The 18,420-nt window shown below is 35.9% G+C and overlaps 1 protein-coding gene across 3 annotated transcripts in view; it reads left to right on the top strand.

The window, feature by feature from the left end:
- ubr2 (ubiquitin protein ligase E3 component n-recognin 2) overlaps positions 1-18,420 on the top strand; it is a 64,838-nt gene that overhangs the window by 17,857 nt on the left and 28,561 nt on the right. For 2 of the 3 annotated variants that reach the window (XM_039738738.1, XM_039738740.1), the window contains exons 7-21: positions 298-360; positions 449-569; positions 7,843-7,950; positions 8,072-8,160; positions 8,766-8,864; positions 9,342-9,505; positions 10,005-10,104; positions 10,195-10,323; positions 10,420-10,603; positions 12,075-12,136; positions 13,197-13,307; positions 13,395-13,460; positions 16,618-16,740; positions 16,821-16,884; positions 16,961-17,085. In XM_039738738.1, coding sequence (XP_039594672.1) covers positions 298-360; positions 449-569; positions 7,843-7,950; positions 8,072-8,160; positions 8,766-8,864; positions 9,342-9,505; positions 10,005-10,104; positions 10,195-10,323; positions 10,420-10,603; positions 12,075-12,136; positions 13,197-13,307; positions 13,395-13,460; positions 16,618-16,740; positions 16,821-16,884; positions 16,961-17,085 — 1,608 coding nt within the window. Of the gene's footprint in view, positions 1-297; positions 361-448; positions 570-7,842; positions 7,951-8,071; positions 8,161-8,765; positions 8,865-8,928; positions 9,028-9,341; positions 9,506-10,004; positions 10,105-10,194; positions 10,324-10,419; positions 10,604-12,074; positions 12,137-13,196; positions 13,308-13,394; positions 13,461-16,617; positions 16,741-16,820; positions 16,885-16,960; positions 17,086-18,420 lie in introns of all 3 variants that reach the window. The other variant, XM_039738739.1, reaches the window with a different exon arrangement.

The raw sequence follows: 18,420 nt of genomic DNA on the forward strand, positions 1-18,420 counted from the left end.
TTCGATTTTTAACAGCCGTTGTAACCTTTTTTTCTGGATATCCCTCTTACATACATGTTTGTCATCTATTAGATTTTTCTTTTTAAGGAAATGCAGTCATGTTTTTCAATACATTCTTGTTAATCATGGCAGAGGACCGCGCTAACAGCGTGCAACAGTAGTACAACTGCTCTTCTTACTACAACTACTTTTTTTGTGTGGGGGTTTACTAAGATCTTTAGCAGTTCTCTGTCCACTTCTGATTTGAGAGGATATCCTTTCAAATAGTAACTTACTCTACTTGCATTGTTATTTCAGGGGCGAAAGTCTGTTCGTTATGGAGAGTTTCAGTTCTGCGAACAAGCCAAGAATGTTATTGTAGTGAGTATGATCTGAGCAAGTATTTGTGCATGACTGAGAAACCTCCACTGATGCATGGTCCAATAGAAGAGGTTTTGTTTAATTTCAGAGGAACACCAGCAGGCAGTCAAAACCCCTGAAGGTCCAGGTGATGCACTCATCTGTTGTTGCACATCAGTGTTTTGCGCTCAAAGTGCTTTCCTGGTTGGGTCAAGTGATCAGCTACTCGGGTAATTATTCTGCCTATCTACAAATTACACCTAGGCAATCAGTGCCAATTAAAGGTGCGCAGGACAGTAATATTTTAACACTTTGTACTTGGGGAAACATTAAAATCTACATTTATGATATTTTCTAGGATTCTTGCTTAAGTGGCTTTTAAAATGTGAAATGATCTTCATCTGTTTTTCAGTTGAAAAGACAGTTTAATTAAACAAATTGCATGCACAAAATTGTACATTTACATTTCATTTTGAACTTATTACTTATATTCAAGGTCAAAGAAACTAAAACTAATGTGAACCTTAAAAGTGGTAATTTGAATCTGGTGTTCTGCCTCATTCAGTCATTCATGTGTGAGGTTGAAGTGCTGATTTTTCTTTGCTTTTACCAGTAAATATGTAGAACTGCAATTAGTGCTGGGCGGTATACTGGTTCATTCCGAAAAACGTTTATTTTTGTTATGATATGGATTTTTCTTATACCGCAATACCGGTTTAAATTGCCTAAACAATGTTCGGAACGTGGCCCAGCGGGAAACTGTTTAAGGGGGAACCTTTTTCACTGCTACATCATTCAACACAAATGCAATGGAGTACATGCGTTAGTGGAGGTATTGAGCGGTGAAAATGAACAGAGAACATTCCGAAACTGAAGCTGTAGCAGATGATAAAGTTGAACATGATGACACAGAAGAACTTTTACCGAAAGGAGTCGCGTCCGTTGCCTGGAGATACTTTGGTTTTAAAAGGTCGGATGTGGACCATTATGTTCAAATCTGTGAATACTGTTTCTATACTACTGGATAATACTGCAAGCCAAGTTGTAATTGGTTTATTTTTTTTTCAACACTGTGTAATAGTGTGATGACATGTCGACTTTATTCTCGACATATAGTTTTTTTTTTTCTTCCCTGTGTCTATTTTTTTCCATCACTGTGGCCTTAATACGATTCCGTAGGGCTATACCATAAATAGCATTATAAAGGCAAGTTGCAGTTTTATTATTTATGTATATAGCTTAGCTTGAAGCAAGGTCCATATTAATGCAATTTGCCTAAATGATGGTTCAGTTGGTAAAGATGTCATCACCAAGTTGCACTTGTTTTATTTTATTTTATTTTTATTTGGTGAATACTGTGTAATGCACCTGGGCTTGAAGTCTTGAAGTAATAGTATTATTACTGGAAGTTGCACTATTATTTATTTTATTGTTGTTATTAGTTGAAATATTATGCAGTTTAATGATGGCAAGTTGTTTAAACAGTCACTTTAACGTGTCAGTGGACAGTGATTGTTAACATTAACAGAAAGTGTAGTTGGTTTACAAAAAATATTTACTATTTGCTCCTTTTCTAGGACATGCTCAGTGCAATACAACTTTTGACAAGCACCTCTGGCTATTTTACTAAGTCTAAATGCCTCTTTGGTTGGTTGAAAATATGGTGTCAAAATTTTAGATTAAGTTGTTTTCAAAATTTGTTCAATAAAAAGGTTCTATATTTTGACTGCATCTGTCATGCAATGTGATTCCTTCTCTTCATTAGTGCCACCCTCTTGAAAACGATCACTCTATGGGGCCATGCAAACCTGTATTAATACTTGTGTGCACATTAAAATGTTTTTTTGTACAATTCTCATGGCAGTGGAATAGGTTATCCTTAGCCAGTCTACTGCAGTAATTGCAGTGGAAAATGTGGTTAACAGCCACTCATGCATGGGGAAAAAATACAGTTGAATACCGTGAAACCAGTATAATTTTGAAAAATACCATTATAGAATTTTGGTCATACCGCCCAGCACAAACTACAATATGGTCTAATCAAAACAAAGTTAAGACCGGTGATGAAGTGATACAAATGTAAAATGCAAAAGATTTGGGACTAGGATCAGTCTACATTCATGTTAAAAATGTCCAAATAGAAGGAATTCCTTGTGTTTCTTCTCTCCAACACTGCACAAGCATGTTGTACAATGTTTTAGGGGTGAAATCTGCATGAGGTTCCGCATGCTTCCCCTGCAAATATGAAAAGGTTGACAAGAGCAGACCATTAAATCCATCAAGCTCATTTGGTTCACCAATAGTTAAATTGGCCCAGTTATATCATCCAAATACTTTTACAAGTTGCCAAGGTTTTCTCTTCAACTACGTGACCCATTTTTCCAGTGGAGTCTGAGTCCAAGATTAACTATTTAATAAACATAAATTTACTGGATCAACTTTATTAATGTCTTTGAGAATTTTATAGACCTTTGCTCAGAAATAACGGTGAGTTCCTTTAGCTTGTCAGAATAGGGCTATGCCATTTAGTCCTGACGCGTACTTGGTTGCTTTTTTTTTTTTTTTTTTTGCTCAGGTCTAGTTTTGATATGTATTTTTGTAATGTGTATCATGTAGTCTTACAAGCACATTAAAAAGTCAGAGCCTAATATCCCTTGATTTATATTCAGCATTTTAAGTATGACTTAAAATTTTATTTACCTTTTATAATTGTTCTTGCACATTTTGTATAGATGGTGAATATGACGTCAAAGTAAACCTCTAAATCATTTTCAGAGAGTGCTTCCTGTAAAAGTTTTGTCCATCTTGTATTTATAATTAATTGTTTATAAGAATTGATCAACACTTTGAAGTTACTTCAGTTTTTATTTTATTTATTATTTTGTGTCCAATACCCCCAGACTTACCTGTATGAGAAAATGCCAGTATATGACTTGCTGTTTGACTTGTATTGATGTCTAGCTATGGAAGGTTTTTGAACGTTTTTGGGAACCCCACTAGTTTTGACCATTTAAAGAACCAAAACGACTCTTAATTTTTAGACAATTTGTGGACCATGTTTGGTATGATAAAAATTACACCCTTATGATAAAGAGTTAACCAGCAGGTGTCTTCTGAAGAAATAATCTGAATGACTTGAAGTTGTGTATGCCAAATTAATCGACTCCAGGGGTTCACCTCCTAAAGGGATGTGAAGGGTGATTGTTGCACGTCTCAAAACGTTTATCTGTAATATAGGCGTGGTGCAGTGTCATCTTATGCTATTTTGAGGTTGCTGATCACAAGTATGTTTGATTCTTGGGTTAAAAATTTACGAATTTCAAACATCAGCTTTTGGGTTAACATTTAGACTATTTCAAGGTCATTTATTATGAATATAAGTTTTGTTTGATTTTTTTTTTTTAAATTGTAATCAAGGATGTTTAGACTTTTAAGCATTTAAATTGCATGCAACATGTTATGCTTGCTATGTTAAACTGCATTTTCCAAGTTTCCACCCAGTTTTGAAGATTGTCCAGGTCTTTTACATTTTTTCTCTCACTATCTGCTATACCTCAAATATTAGTGTCCTCTATAATTTTCACTAATTTACTAACTAAACCAGAATCGTAACCAGTAGTATAAATTAGCAAAAGTAACAGTTAAACTACACACCCTTGAGAGACTCGACTGATACCCTATCTGTCTGATTACCGTATATTCTCACAAATAAGTAGGGTCTTGAAACCCGAAAAATTGATCATAAAATCAGACCCCGACTTGTACATTACGGCCATTCAAAAATACGACAATTATTATTTTTATTTATTTATTTTTACATCTTGCCGCCTCCAATCTCGCTCCAGTTTCTCAGACACATCGAATTTTGTTTCAGTAGCGCAATTACCAATTTCTTTCGTTATTTCAATGACTTTTAATTTAAAAACAGCATCGTATATATTCTTCTAATCGAACGCTTCATCATAGATAAGGGATGCTGTTATGATAAAGGTGTATGAGGGTATAAGATACACAAAACAGTGCAAACATCGCTTCGGAATAGTTTGTCTATTACTGTGTGGTCACATAGGCACAATACATTGAAAACAAAAGGTTTATTTTCTCAGTTAGGCGTTAGCATATCATAATCTCTTGGACCAATAACGTGAGTTTTCTGCATTGGACTTATACGACCAACATTATAAAATACCGGAAGTTATGCGATAAAATCAAGCCCAGACTTATCCGTGAGAGAACTTTAAACGTGAGTATATATGATAACCATTCTTGAAACCCAGTGTTAGTTATCTCTGATGCCTCTGTTCTAGTTTCAAAATTAATATTTAGTGCAGTAATGCATCAAATGAGTTTTGAATGTATGAGTAAACTGTCATATTTGCTTTTGTTTACTTCATTTGCCCATTGCAGAATAGTTTTAAAATCTTTCTCTCATAAATCCTTTATGGCTATGCAGTATTATATTAGCCTCATATTCATATTCTTTCAGTTTCTGATTATATTTGTTCCTATTTTATTCACTCTACATTTGGTTATTTTCAATGATTTCTTTTTGTGTTTGTGTCTGAGGTTTTCTAAAGTTTGCTGTGCTTTATTTACTTGTGTATTAGGACAAATCTTTTCCTTTAGCCTCAATAGCATTTCACTTTTTTTAGGTTAGTCTTTTACCCTTTTAATGCTTTTTGGATTCATTACAGTACTTCTGTATTTTGAGATGCCTTGTAATGTGCTTTGAGGGTGACCAGTTATGAAGCCACTGCTTTCGAAAATATTATTGCTTATTAAGATTTCTGAAGATCATTGTGGTGTTTGTAACACTGCTAGAACAGTGCATATCCACACCAAAACCTCATTCCAAGAGTAAAGGATGTTGAAGAGAGCTGGTTTGCTGCCTCAGGGTATTTACAGTTTGTATAAGGTTAGGAGCATCTGCTGATACAGTGCATTGCCGCACCCACCACATGACGAACCACCTCAGGATCTCGGATTGGGACTCGAGTATACCCATTGTATATAGATAGAATATAGTGAGAGAAGAATTAATTCCAACTTGTATCCAGGAAGTTCTGTGGGAGAATATTGTGGCATTTGATGTGAATCTCCAGCGTAATAGCAATGACTAAGAAGCTTAAACAGACGAAATTACACATTTTAGAATTTCCAAGCTGAAGTTCTGGTTGTTTGACATGCTGCTGCCTGATTTGACTTGGGCTAATTATGCAAGACATTCGAAAAATGTACAGTAAATAAATTAATAAAATATAACTAAAGTTTTTGGCAAAATAAAGTGGACCACAATAAATTCTTGATGCTGCACAGGTCTGATCAGCACCTACAGAATTTACTGGCTATATTTGTATTGCTAACACAGGGTGTTCTACCAGTTAGAGAATCAAATGGTTCACATATATTGTTTCCATTCTTGATCTTGAATATTTAGTGTTCAATATTGATATGGCAATATGCATTTTTGTGTGTGTGTTTTATTTAATTAGACTGTGTATCTATCATGAGTTAAAGATCTGATTATATTTCAGGAGCCATTCATGAAGGAATTCAAGAAGATTATTTTCTCACAAATGTAAGTGCATGTAAAAGCAAAATACTGCAAAGGTTTAGATTTGGTGTTGACAAGATGCTATTTATTTTAATTCCTGAGTAGAAAACAAGTACCAATTTCAACCAGGGTGCACGATGTTAAAACAGTCTTTATAGATAAATCATTATCAAAAAAGGCATGATGCACATTGGATATTTTGTTATGCAGCATTTTCATATTGAAGGTAAGTATGCATGCCATTAACTAGAGTCACTTTAAGTTTAAAATTCCGTAAAGGAACCATATTAGTAGATCTAAATGTAAAGCCATTCTGGCTGTTGAATTTATTTTTTCCCTCTTCCCTGTAATCTTGCTAATTATTACAGACTGAGTGGTTACTTTGTCTTAATTAACCACATTTATAAAGTAGTTGGTTTTTGGACATGTCTTTGAAGTTCTGTGATTGCAAGGAATTGTCCCTTTTCTAGTTTACCAGTATCTCTTGGTCAAATGCTGTTAAAAAATATATATATATATTTCTTTGAGCTACACTGTGTGCGAAAATGTGCTAAAGTGTTTAACAAGGTTTCAAAAAAATAGTTACTAGAAAAGAAAAATTAAATTAAAATTGGGTGTGAATGATAATGAATGAAATAACTTACAAAAATAAATCAATATGGGCTTACATAAGATGTATAAATAATAGAAAAACAGATACATATTTATATATCTGTCTATGTCTGTATATCTGTCTATATACACTTTGTTTATTTTTGCCTCTAAAGATGAGTCCATTGATAGTGTCACATGGTTTTGGAGGATAGATAAAAAAAAAACAAAACATGAAATAAAACACAAGCTGTAGAAAAAAAATATCAATATGGTGAGATTTCGATGCATTTTTTCCACCAGAAATGTATGCAAGGCATTCCTTACTATTTTTTAGGCTTCATCCTTGAGGATTTGATGTAGTGGATCTTGTATATAGTCATGGGCATCCACTTTCTTTTGAAAAGCACAGGTTGCTGACTTTAATCAGGTGGTGATTCAAAACCCCACCATAGAAAACCACAGAAGTAGAGATCAATAATTATTGCAAATCAATAAAGAATATGTTAAGTCATTTATAGTATTTAGGAGTAGAACTAAAATGTAGTTTTTAAAAAGCCATATAAATGAAAAGGATTACAAGGGTTTTTTTTTATTATTTATTAATGATCTGTGGTGTTAACCTGGCCTATCTCAGTTGGTAAATATCTCTGATGTTTTGTACATAACAGCCAAAGGCTGCCTTACCATTTCTTTTTATGCCTAGTTCTTGGAATAATAAGCAGACTACTGTTAGAAGTTCTAAGGTTGTGACCTGGATTGTAGGATGGCAGGCATTCCGAAATATAAGGAGGAGCAAGATTATAGAGTTTTATATACCATTAGCAGTATTACAAAGGACACTGGTTGCCAATGGAACCTTGCTAAAACAGTTCAGAATGCAGCAACAAGAATCTTTGAGCACATCTCATCTAACAGCAGTTGATTAATGTCTTTCTTCGGTGTTCCAGTTAGGAATGCATTACAGTAATCTTGTTGGCTAATTAATTAGTTGGAAAGTAATTCACGCTTTTGTTTTTAAACACAGCATTCTTGTTTTTTGTGCACCTTTCATTGGTTGCTGTTACATGTATGGTACAAAACCCGTTCAGCAGTTGTTAGAACTAAATACAGGGATGTACATTTAGATGGTTGCTTGGCTTATTTTTTTTCCCCTCAGTCTGCATAATAAACAAAATAGTATAAATAAATCACAAGTTCATTATTCAGCGACAGTCTCTTCTTTCTGTAAAAATCATCCTAATCTGGATTTGCACAAAAAAGTACATCTTAGTATGCATTAATTACTGAATGGCGTTTTACCTAAATTCACCTAACAGCTACCTCCCATGTTATGTTTTTCTTTACTGCTGTTACAGATGGACTGCGTCGAATTCTATGCCAGGTCTGGTTACAGTTGAGACCAGAAGGAGAGAATTCATCTCTTGTGGACAAGCTCATGCTTTGTGACTCAAAGCTCTGGAAAGGTGAGTCAGAAGTGTCTTTAAACTCTGAAATCTCCTATCAAATTAGCAAGTGGTCCCTATAGGTCAGTGTCTTGTCTTGCTTAAGTTCCTTGACTATCATTTGTTTTCTCTGTACCTGCAGGTGCAAGAAATGTTTATCACCAACTCTTCATGAGCAGTCTTCTCATGGATTTGAAATACAAGAAGCTATTTGCAGTTCAGTTTGCAAAAGTAAGTGGCAGTGCATGTGAAATGACATAAGATTATGTTGTGTTAGTAGTGCTGTGCAAATAGATTTGTTACTGCTTAGCAGTCACTTTTGGTTTCTGTGTGAACAGTACAGGGTTTAATGAGCTAACTGAATGACCGACTTTGCTTCTTGTAACATTTTAATTCTGAATAGTCCTTTCTGCTGGTCCTCTGGCAGTATTTGTAAGCAGAGCAAATAAAATTATTTTGAAGCAGTCAAATATGAGCATTGCCTGCGTATTCAACTGAGCTGTAATACTAATGATAGAAGATTTTAAAAAGACTTTTTCCTAGACAGAGCATTTGATGGTCATGGTCCTGAATGTGGTAAGCAGTAACAGGACTTCTCCAAGCAGGTGTGCCTGTGGCAGTCTTGTCTATCTGTACCATAACAGGACTACCCTAGCCCAGCTTTGGCCCATCTTGCCTGGAGGAGTATACAGTTCAAAAAAAAAAAGTGCTGAACCATGTAGAATATTTGGGGTGGGGTGGGTGAAATCATTCTGCACATCTGCATTTCTCACTAAATCTGCGGGGAGCAGATTGTGAGAAGTCTGACCTGGAGGCAAATTTCCTCCTTTGTCTAGAATTACAGGAAGCTGCAGACAGACTTTATGGAGGATGACCATGAACGGGTGGTGTCAGTAACTGCCCTGTCTGTCCAGCTCTTCACAGTGCCCACCCTGGTGAGTACCCACACATGCTAACTGAAGGTTGTATTCCCTGCCTTTTTCTTTGCCTCCCTATTAGAATTATGAACGATTGCAGTGTGACTTTGTGAACGATGACCATGACAGACAGTTCTCTATCACGGATCTCTCCGTGCAAATTTTCACAGTGCCATCTTTGGTGAGTACAGGCAGCTGATTTTGTAACCTGGAGGTGCTTCCATATGAAGATGGTGCTGTTTAAAATGCCTTCCTTTTGGATGTTAAAAGAGGTGTCCCCATACTTGGTCTGCATATCTGTTATAGCTTTGGATGTTACTGTAGATACTGTAGACACTGCATAGAGAAGGTATCTTTCTGTGCTTCTCCAATATTGCCAAATGAAAATTTTCATGTTCTGTGCTTACTTCTCAAGTTAGACTTTCACAGCGGACCTGTTTTTTTTTTTATATGTACTTTTTCTCCAAGTTGGGTTAGAGACTGTTTTAATTTCAGGCTCGGATGTTAATCACTGAAGAAGACCTCCTGACTACAATCATTCGCACCTTTATGGATCATCTACGACACAGAGATCCCCAAGGACGTTTCCAGTTTGAACGTTACACTGCCCAGCAGGCCTTCAAGTTCCGCAGGGTACAGAGTCTCATTGGAGACTTGAAGTAAGCTTAACACATACATATTTACTACAGACTACTTGAAATAGTGGTTTATAATATCATCAAAACGTAAACATTGTCAGCATATAAAAATGATGTTTAGCAGCAGAAAAAAATTTGTGAAATGAGCACTACAGGTTATATCTTCCAGAGATGTAGTTATGACTAATTGACTGCTACTTGATTAGGCTTAATCTAGTTTGCTCATCTGTTTTAATTTCACACTGTATATACGCTAGAAATAGAGTGCTGACTGTTGCTTACTGATTTGTTAACTCTGTCATCCACAGTTTCTAGCAGTAATGAGGGATGAAGGGTAAGAATGGCACGAGCAGCACTTTCCACACATTAAGCACAGGCAGCTTTTTTTCAAAGTCCATTACATTCAGCCAATTTTTGATTTAGAATTGAAAGGAGAATCCATCAGTTTATTTCCAATTTGTGACCATTATGCAGTTTAAATGGCGAATTTGTAAAGTAAATGTTTTTGTTTACGTTTCAGGTATGTTTTAATCACTCGGCCTAATGAATGGACAGATAAGCTAAGGGAAAAGTTTCTAGAAGGTTTTGATGCCTTTCTGGAGTTGCTGAAGTGCATGCAGGTAAGTGTTCTTGCAGTGTCAGCTTAGTTATTTAACTCCACTCTTGGCCTTTGTCACAATGTTTTTATTTATATGACATATATTTGAAAGGGTATGGATCCGGTCACACGGCAGGTGGGACAGCATATTGAAATGGAGCCCGAGTGGGAAGCAGCTTTTACTTTACAGATGAAGTTAACGCACATCATTTCCATGATGCAGGAGTGGTGTGCCTCAGATGTAAGTTTTGCTGCTAATTTCAAAGCTTTGCTTACATTGAAAAACATACATTTGAAAGTCTTTTTTCTGTGCTATTTAATGTTTTTTTTTTAACAGGAGCAGGTCTTGATAGATGCCTACAAAAAGTGCCTGGCACTGCTGATTCACTGCCACAGTGGATTCACTGATGGAGAGCAGCCTCTTACGCTTAACATGTTTGGTCATTCAGTGGACACAATACGATACTGTGTGTCTCAGGAAAAGGTCAGCGTTCACTTGCCTGTGTCTCGTCTACTGGCAGGTACGTTTTGCTCTTGTAGAAGCTCCCATTGTGTGCACGTGTGCTATTGAATTAATGTACTGTCAATCCTCAACGTTTGCATGTTCTGCTTCTGCGACATCAAGCATTTGTGCAATTTTTGTTAGTAACCTAATTTTTACTTTTGCCTCGGCAAAAGCCCACTTTTGTAGGCCTCACGGCTATGTGATTTAGTATGCAGAGTGATTAATGCTCTTTATTAACTAAATTAAATGTTCAAACAAATAAAGTATGGTGCCGTCTTCTTTTAAATAAATAGCTAAATAAATATTCCAATAAAATAAGTGATTTTGTGGAAAATAAAAACCAACAATAAATTTAAATCCAAATACAAAACCATCCAGGCAGTGTTTACTGTCTCCAGTCAGTTCACCGTGCCTCTGCCTGTATCCCCATCTCACCCCACTGGGTCATCTCAGTTGATGCTTAAAGCTCTCATTCTGCCTTGCTGCACATCGGATGCACCGAGCCGGTCCTCAGTCTTCAATTAACGCTCCCTTGGCTTGGTATCTATCAGATCCTTGGGAGGCTTCATCAATGTCCCTGCTCCTAAAGACTGCATTAGCAGGGACATCCTTTGGTGCGCCTTTCCCTTCACTCCATCTTGGGACCTCTGCCCATGCAGGCCTCCTCCACCGATTCGATCTACTGACGCTGCCTTTTGGTTTCATTTCTATCCATCCTCCTCACTACTCTGCTGAGGCTTCTTTTAAGTGGATGCAGTTGCTGATTACACACCCCGGAGTGCTAATGAAGAAGTTGACCGATCTGCACCTGTCTGTACATGAGTGCGAACTTGCCAACTCCCTCATCAGCACCTGGAGCTACTCCACAACGATAATGTGCTCCTGTGCCCCTCCCCAGAGCGTAAACCCACTGTTGCTCTAAAAATTTCCACCGCCATGGATCTCTTTCAAGTGTAACTATCTTGCATTTGAATTAATGTATGAAACAGTTTGAAACAACTGCTGTTTGGAAAAGCTTTTATTTGTTTAATAAGAGAGGTGATACCATAAGTGATACCATAAGTGATACCATTTTTGACTGCTTTATATTATACACCGTAGCTACCAGCAACTTCAACAATAACATTACATCAAGAAAATTCTGCTTTGAACACAATATTTCATAATGTTTTTCAGACAACCGCTTTATATCTTATAATTAATGCATGGGATAACTATGCCACAGCATATTTGTGATTGCATGGTTTGGCCTTGAATCTGTGGTACAAGTGTCTGTAAAAAGGTTTTGGCACAAATGAAATATTGAGAGTTCTAAATATTGCCTGCTGGAGCCCTAAAGAGATTTCCATGCTACTAAATGTTATCTATAAGTAATTGAATCATTAATAACCATCCATCCATCATCCATCGCTTATCCGAGGATTTTTGTCATGGAAATGGCCTCCAGCCTAATTCTGTTTGATGCACCTTCTTTGTTTCTTGTTAAGGTCTACATGTTCTCTTAAGCAAAACTACTGTGGCATACAGATTTCCAGAGCAGCTACCTCTGGTGAGTATGTAGCAGTGCACACTGCTCCACAAGTCTCAAGTGAAGGAAGTCCTCTAAGAGTCAGTGCCTACATGTGGGCTCCTTCTCTACCTAATTATTCAGGAAATGATGAATTTTGTATGCTCTTATCATTGGATCATTCATTAAAGAGCTTTATTGTTACTTTGTATTTCTATGGACTCCCTTTTTGCTTTCATTTCACACTCTTTATTCCTTCTAGAAAAATGGCATCAGTCAGACATTGAAATGTGAAATTTCTTCCAATGTTGAACTTTACTTTGGCATTTTGATAAGAATGCAAAAGAACTACAGAGATTAGAGAAAGTTGTGTCAGTGGGGAATGAGCTACAGTAGTTTAATATGGAGTGAAAGGCAGGGAATGTCTGTACACTATAAGAAGAGCAAGAGAGCAACCAAGAAGAAATGTGTGGTAGTTGACTGTATATAGCATGTGTAGAACTGACAGCATACTTGAGGACACCCAAGACTGTGTAGGATTAAACATACATACTCATGTTTAGATTTTCAATCATATTAATTTGTAATTCCAGATTATGTTTTTAGAAAACATTTTTGTGTTTTATTGAGGGTAAGGCATACATTCAGGATGTTAACACATGGTTGGGTTAGTATGTCTACGGCATACGCGCATAATCCACCCATAAACAATTGATTACATAACTGTATATGGTTTGTGTGTTACTAGCTTTCTCATCTACACGCCTTTATAGGTCAACACTACAACCCCAAAACAACATTTTGGCTAATGGGGGAACATGCATTTACAACTATGCCTTTAGACTTAATGTGTTGGGTTCATAGGCAAGTGCATTCACATAGCAACAGATATGATTAAGGTTTCTGTATAAGGGCACTTTCCATAATCATGTGTACCTCTTGATGCCACAACTTGGCCATTTTATTTATTCACTCTTTTGCTAATAAATAAATATGAAACCGGTCCCAATTCTAGCTTGAGGGGCCATGTACATGACACATTTATCTATTTAGGATCTAACTCCTTACCACCTCCTTTTATTGTTTAAAACTATTTCCCCAGAGTGAATTAAGTCCCCCAATGCTGATTGAGCATCCCTTACGGTGCCTAGTTTTGTGTGCTCAAGTGCATGCTGGTATGTGGAGAAGGAATGGCTTTTCCCTTGTCAATCAGGTGGGTGATGTATTCCACTTTTGAAAAATACATTAAGTGCTGATCTTCAAACTGTATACCAGCTTTGATTTTTATTCTGTTTTGCAGATCTATTACTATCATAATGTGAAGTGCAGAGCAGAGATGTTTGACAAGGACCTTTCTGTCCTTCAGGTGAGCCAAAGGAGCCACTGTACTTAAACACACTTTCTTAGAAGAAAGAGGAGGTGGAATAATTTTGAGGTCAAGTGCATGACTCTGTAGGAAAATGAGACATTATGTGGTGTGAGTTCTTTCTCGAGAGAGCATTATCTAGATTATTTATTGTAACGTTCTAGTCAGCAGGGCCTTTGTACCAACAGAGCATCTTTCTGTATTTGGTGCCTTGAACTATACCTAGAGCTATGCAGTTGAATATCATTGAAGACTGATTCTTGAATTTTTTGAATTTGATGAAATGATTTTTGCTTTTTCCATTCAAGTTTTGCAAATAATTTTACATATGAAAAGTAGCTAAACTGGTTTGAATTTTTCTCTATTGATATTTAAATTTGTATTACCATAAAATTAAAACTATATTTAATATTTTCTTATTTATATAATATATAATATTTCTTATTTTTATAGATTGCATGAAACAGTTTTGCAGAAACAATACCAGCTCACCACACTTGTGACCTTATTTATACATCAGTTACATAATTGACATGTTTATCACTGATGCTGTTTATTTGGAAGTTTCAAATATATAGAGTATGGACACCTTTTTGTATAAAGCACTTCTTCGTTGGTTTATCTTCCTCTTTTGCATTATCTTCTGGACCGGCTCTCACTGTAACCGTTTTTTCTCTATTGCTTCTGAATTATTGTTGTGGGTTGAGTGCACTCTAAGTTTAACACACATCCACAAAAACCTTGTCCACTTAAGCACTGGTTATTTGTGATGGCTGCACAGCTTGTCACACCTCAGTGTTCCACACAGGGACTTGCTTTCTTCAGTGTTGTCCCCAGGTATAACCTAAACTTAAATGCTGATACACCTTAGTCCATGAGAATAACCTAGACACATAAAATCTAATACAACCAATGATGTATTACTTCTACTGTGTTGTCCTCTTTTTTTGGATGTCTGCCTTAACCTCCTCACCCAGTGGGAAAGAAGGTGGTAATCTCACACCAGGTGCTCTGTATCGACTTTATTTCAGTCACACAAGGTACACAAACAAAGTAGCATCAAAGTAGTGCATTATTTATTAAGAAAAGAGTAATGGTAACAGAAAAAAGTATAAAAGAAAATAAAAATGGAAAGTAAAGTCATAAATGATAATGCACCCTTTCTTTAGAAAGTTTACTGAAGATTAGCAACATAGCAAACATCAGGGTCAAAAGAGGGTGTCATCCTTGGTGGCAGATTTAAATTCAGTGTTGGGTGATCAGTGTGTGACATTGTGAACGTCCATGTGAACAGAATCCTTTCACTCGAAATGGAATTTCTTTTCTGACGTCCCTTGGACATGCCAAAGGCAGTGTGGGATTCTGAATCTTGTGATGCTACACAGCCGTGAAAGGCTAGTTATTAAGTAACTTGCAGTACACCTTACCATTAACATCCTAATTGTTGCAGGTACAAATTGTCGTTTTTATATTTCCATTTTTTTTTATCATTCTGGATTGCAGAATTGTATTGCTTTTCAAACTATTAAGAGGATTTTATGGTGCAGAGGATGACCTGGATCATTTAGGATTGGTTAAAGCTTTTTTTAAAATTAGATCTACACTTCCTTGCTAGTGAAAATAAACTATAAATCATTCACTTTCTTTAATATTGTGTTTTTCAGCATCATGTAGTCACTTAAAACATTTCTCGCTTTGTTGATCACCTTTTTATATTCTAATATGAAATCATTGGTATCAAAGCTGTAATAGAAAGATAGCTTGAAAATAGTTAATTTTCGTCATTGATAAGCTGCTTTTGATGTGTGCGTCCTTAATATACGCACATAATGCACTGTTGATGTATATTTTATAGAGTATATTTTTTAACTAAAGAAAATTCCATAAAGGTCTGTTCTTAATTTATAGTTGTCTAATAGGTATGTTATTAAGAAACTAAAATACTTTGTTCTTTCCTTACACAGTATGTCACAAGTTGAATGTAGATTCTGATAGACATATGAGGTTACTTGTGAGAAGGTTATTGGGCGGAAGAGAGCTTAACTTGAAACAATTTTTTTTCCTTTGTCTCTAATGTTTAGTCCTCTTTGTGAGATCTACAGTGGCTTTTCTTCCTTTGTGTATGTTGTTGAATTTAATATTGTTGCAGCTACTCGTTTTTTACTCACGCAGTACGTATACCCAAGTACCATATTAGTAGTTAATTGCTCCTCTTCAAAGTAACATGTTAAAGCATTATAATCTCTGTGTAAATGCCTTTATAACGAAGTAATTTACATTGTTAAATGCATTTCTTATGGGAAACCAATGTTAAGATGTTTTATTATAGTAAACCAAAAACGTAAGAATAATAAATAGTAAAAATTTATGTGACATGCTGGTAAGTACAATGTCATAAATATACAACCCTAATAATACAATAAAGGACAAAATATTCTAAACTGTAAATTAATTTTGCACTTCCCAAAAAGTTGTTGCATATTATAAGTTGATGGTGATATTTAAGTTGCATTAGCCACAATAGGTTTGTGAAGTGTGCGGGGATCCATGGATGCACTTGAAGATCAGCAATGCATGCATATATCATAGAAACGTGAACATCTACAGGAGCTTTTGAAAACAGCAGACATGCATTGTGGTTTTTGTATGTTAGTAGTCAATGGAAAGTATGGTGACAATGCGGAAAATTTAATCAGCATTATTTTAAGTTAATTCCAGCACCTAACCGGGCATATTTATGAATCTGCTTAGACAGCTAGGCATATATACATTATAGTGTCTTTGTCATTGACCATAACTGGTTAACCAGTAAAGCAAAGAAGCATTGTTTCTGTACTCTTATTTGCATCATCTGAATGTCTGAAAGCTTTAATAACCAAGAATATAATTTTATTGTCTCTCTCTTGCAAACCACTACAGAATGCCCTTATAGTAGTTAAGGTAATTAGTAAATGACAGATATTCGTGTACTAATGTTTGAAATCAAATTCAAATCTTAAATAGTAAAAACTCTTAAATATGATAAAAATGAAAACCTTATTTTGATTTACCGATGATTTTGCTTTTTAGGTTAAGATGCTTATTGTGTAACTTTTGTCTAGTGGAAACCTAGATTACTTAGCATTGCTGAGTGTCTGCTAACAGTCTCCTTCCTTAGGCTGGAGCTTCAATGATGGATCCCAACCACTTCCTCATGATTGTCTTGAGTCGTTTTGAGCTGCACCTGGTCTTTAATAATCACCAGTATGGCAAACGTTATGGTAGTGATGGGACTAACAAGGCAAGATATGGCTTTACTTATGATTTCCTGATGCTGTGGCTTTATTTAGGTCTTTAATTTTATTTGTGTATTTTTTGCAGGATGTCCTGAATCAGAATAATACGCTAATTGAGGAGATGTTGCACCTTATTATCATGCTTGTTGGTGAGTTATTTTCATTTAGATTATCCCATCTTTAGCCTACTGCAGATACCTCTAACTCACCTATGTATTTGTGCAGGAGAACGTTTTGTTCCTGGTGTTGGTCACGTTGGGGATTCCGATGAAATCAGACGGGAGATCATTCACCAGTTATGTATACGCCCCATGGCACACAGTGAGCTAGTCAAGGCCTTGCCTGAAGATGTAAGTATTTTAGAGTGTTTGGCTTTGTATTTAGTCCTTGTTAATATATTGAAGTGAAAATATTCAAACTAATGAGATGTTTTCAGGCTTTTGAGGGATTCCTCCATTCTAAATAAAACCTCTCTTCTATAATTTAATGAATGACCTATAAATTGCCCCAGTTGCTGTCGTCTTCGTAAGGGGGCCATGTAGAGTATTAATGGATATTTGCCTATACTATGCTGTAACTGCTTCTGAGGGCAAGATTCTTTGTTTCTAAAATACCCTAATTCTTTAAAAAATGAAAATAATATACAGATTCTTTGCTTAGTACTTTATAGAGTATTGACTACTAGTTAAATCCACAGCATGCATAATTTCGCTGCTGGTACATTTATCTAAGACACCACTGGCTTTTAGTTTCTTAATTAACCAAATAATTCCAGATAAACGGTTTTGAGCAAAAGGTTTGTCTGACTTTTCAACTAATATCCCTTGCATTTAGTGTCTGAATGAATGATAATTGCAGAATCGCCATCAAACAGGTATGAGGTATTTAGTGCCTCATACCAGTAGTAAATGAAAATTGTGAAAATGACTGGTGTACAGAACAAGCAACCAAACGCATTGTACTACGAGTCATAGTAAACAAATATAAATAAAAAATGAAATGGAGTTGTGAACACTTGAATCCGTTATTAAAAAGAATTATTTCAGGCAGAGTAATAGTGGAGGTGTTATTTTGGGGGGAAAAAAACCTGTCCCATTTTCCTTAGTTTTATTGTGCCATGAATACTACTGACTAACAACTGTGAGCTGCACACATTGCCAGCAGCAGCCAAGCTGACTTAATGCAGTTACATTTTCCCGTGCTGATATTCAGTTCAGTTCACATGCATGCATTATACAATGTTTGCTTGCAGAGCTTGTTCTCCTTGAATACATAGGATGAGGCAAAAAGTAGGGTGGATAATGCACACTGTGCAATCGTAAGCAAGCACATAAAATCAGTGTAGTATCTAATTTGATATGGAGGCACTTGGCATACTGTACACACTGCCTACCTATTGTAACTCTTGCGTTGATTGGTCCATATTTAACTAGCCAGCAAAACTTTCTTTATGATTATATACTTACCTACCTTGTAAAATGTTCTTGTACACATATGGATGATAAGTCTTTCACTGAAGTATGAATTATGGCTTTATTAAACATTGTGTTTATGAAGAAAGTCGTACCCTGCCTTGTCCTTATACTGTTAACCATAATAAATCTGGATTCTTGGCGTGGTTCACTTTTGAAAATCATCCCAGACTCAAACATCTGGTCATCGTCACAGTCATTTTAAATAAAGTA

This window comes from Polypterus senegalus, chromosome 16 (genome assembly GCF_016835505.1).
Source record: "Polypterus senegalus isolate Bchr_013 chromosome 16, ASM1683550v1, whole genome shotgun sequence".
Taxonomy (NCBI): Eukaryota; Metazoa; Chordata; class Cladistia; order Polypteriformes; family Polypteridae; genus Polypterus; species Polypterus senegalus.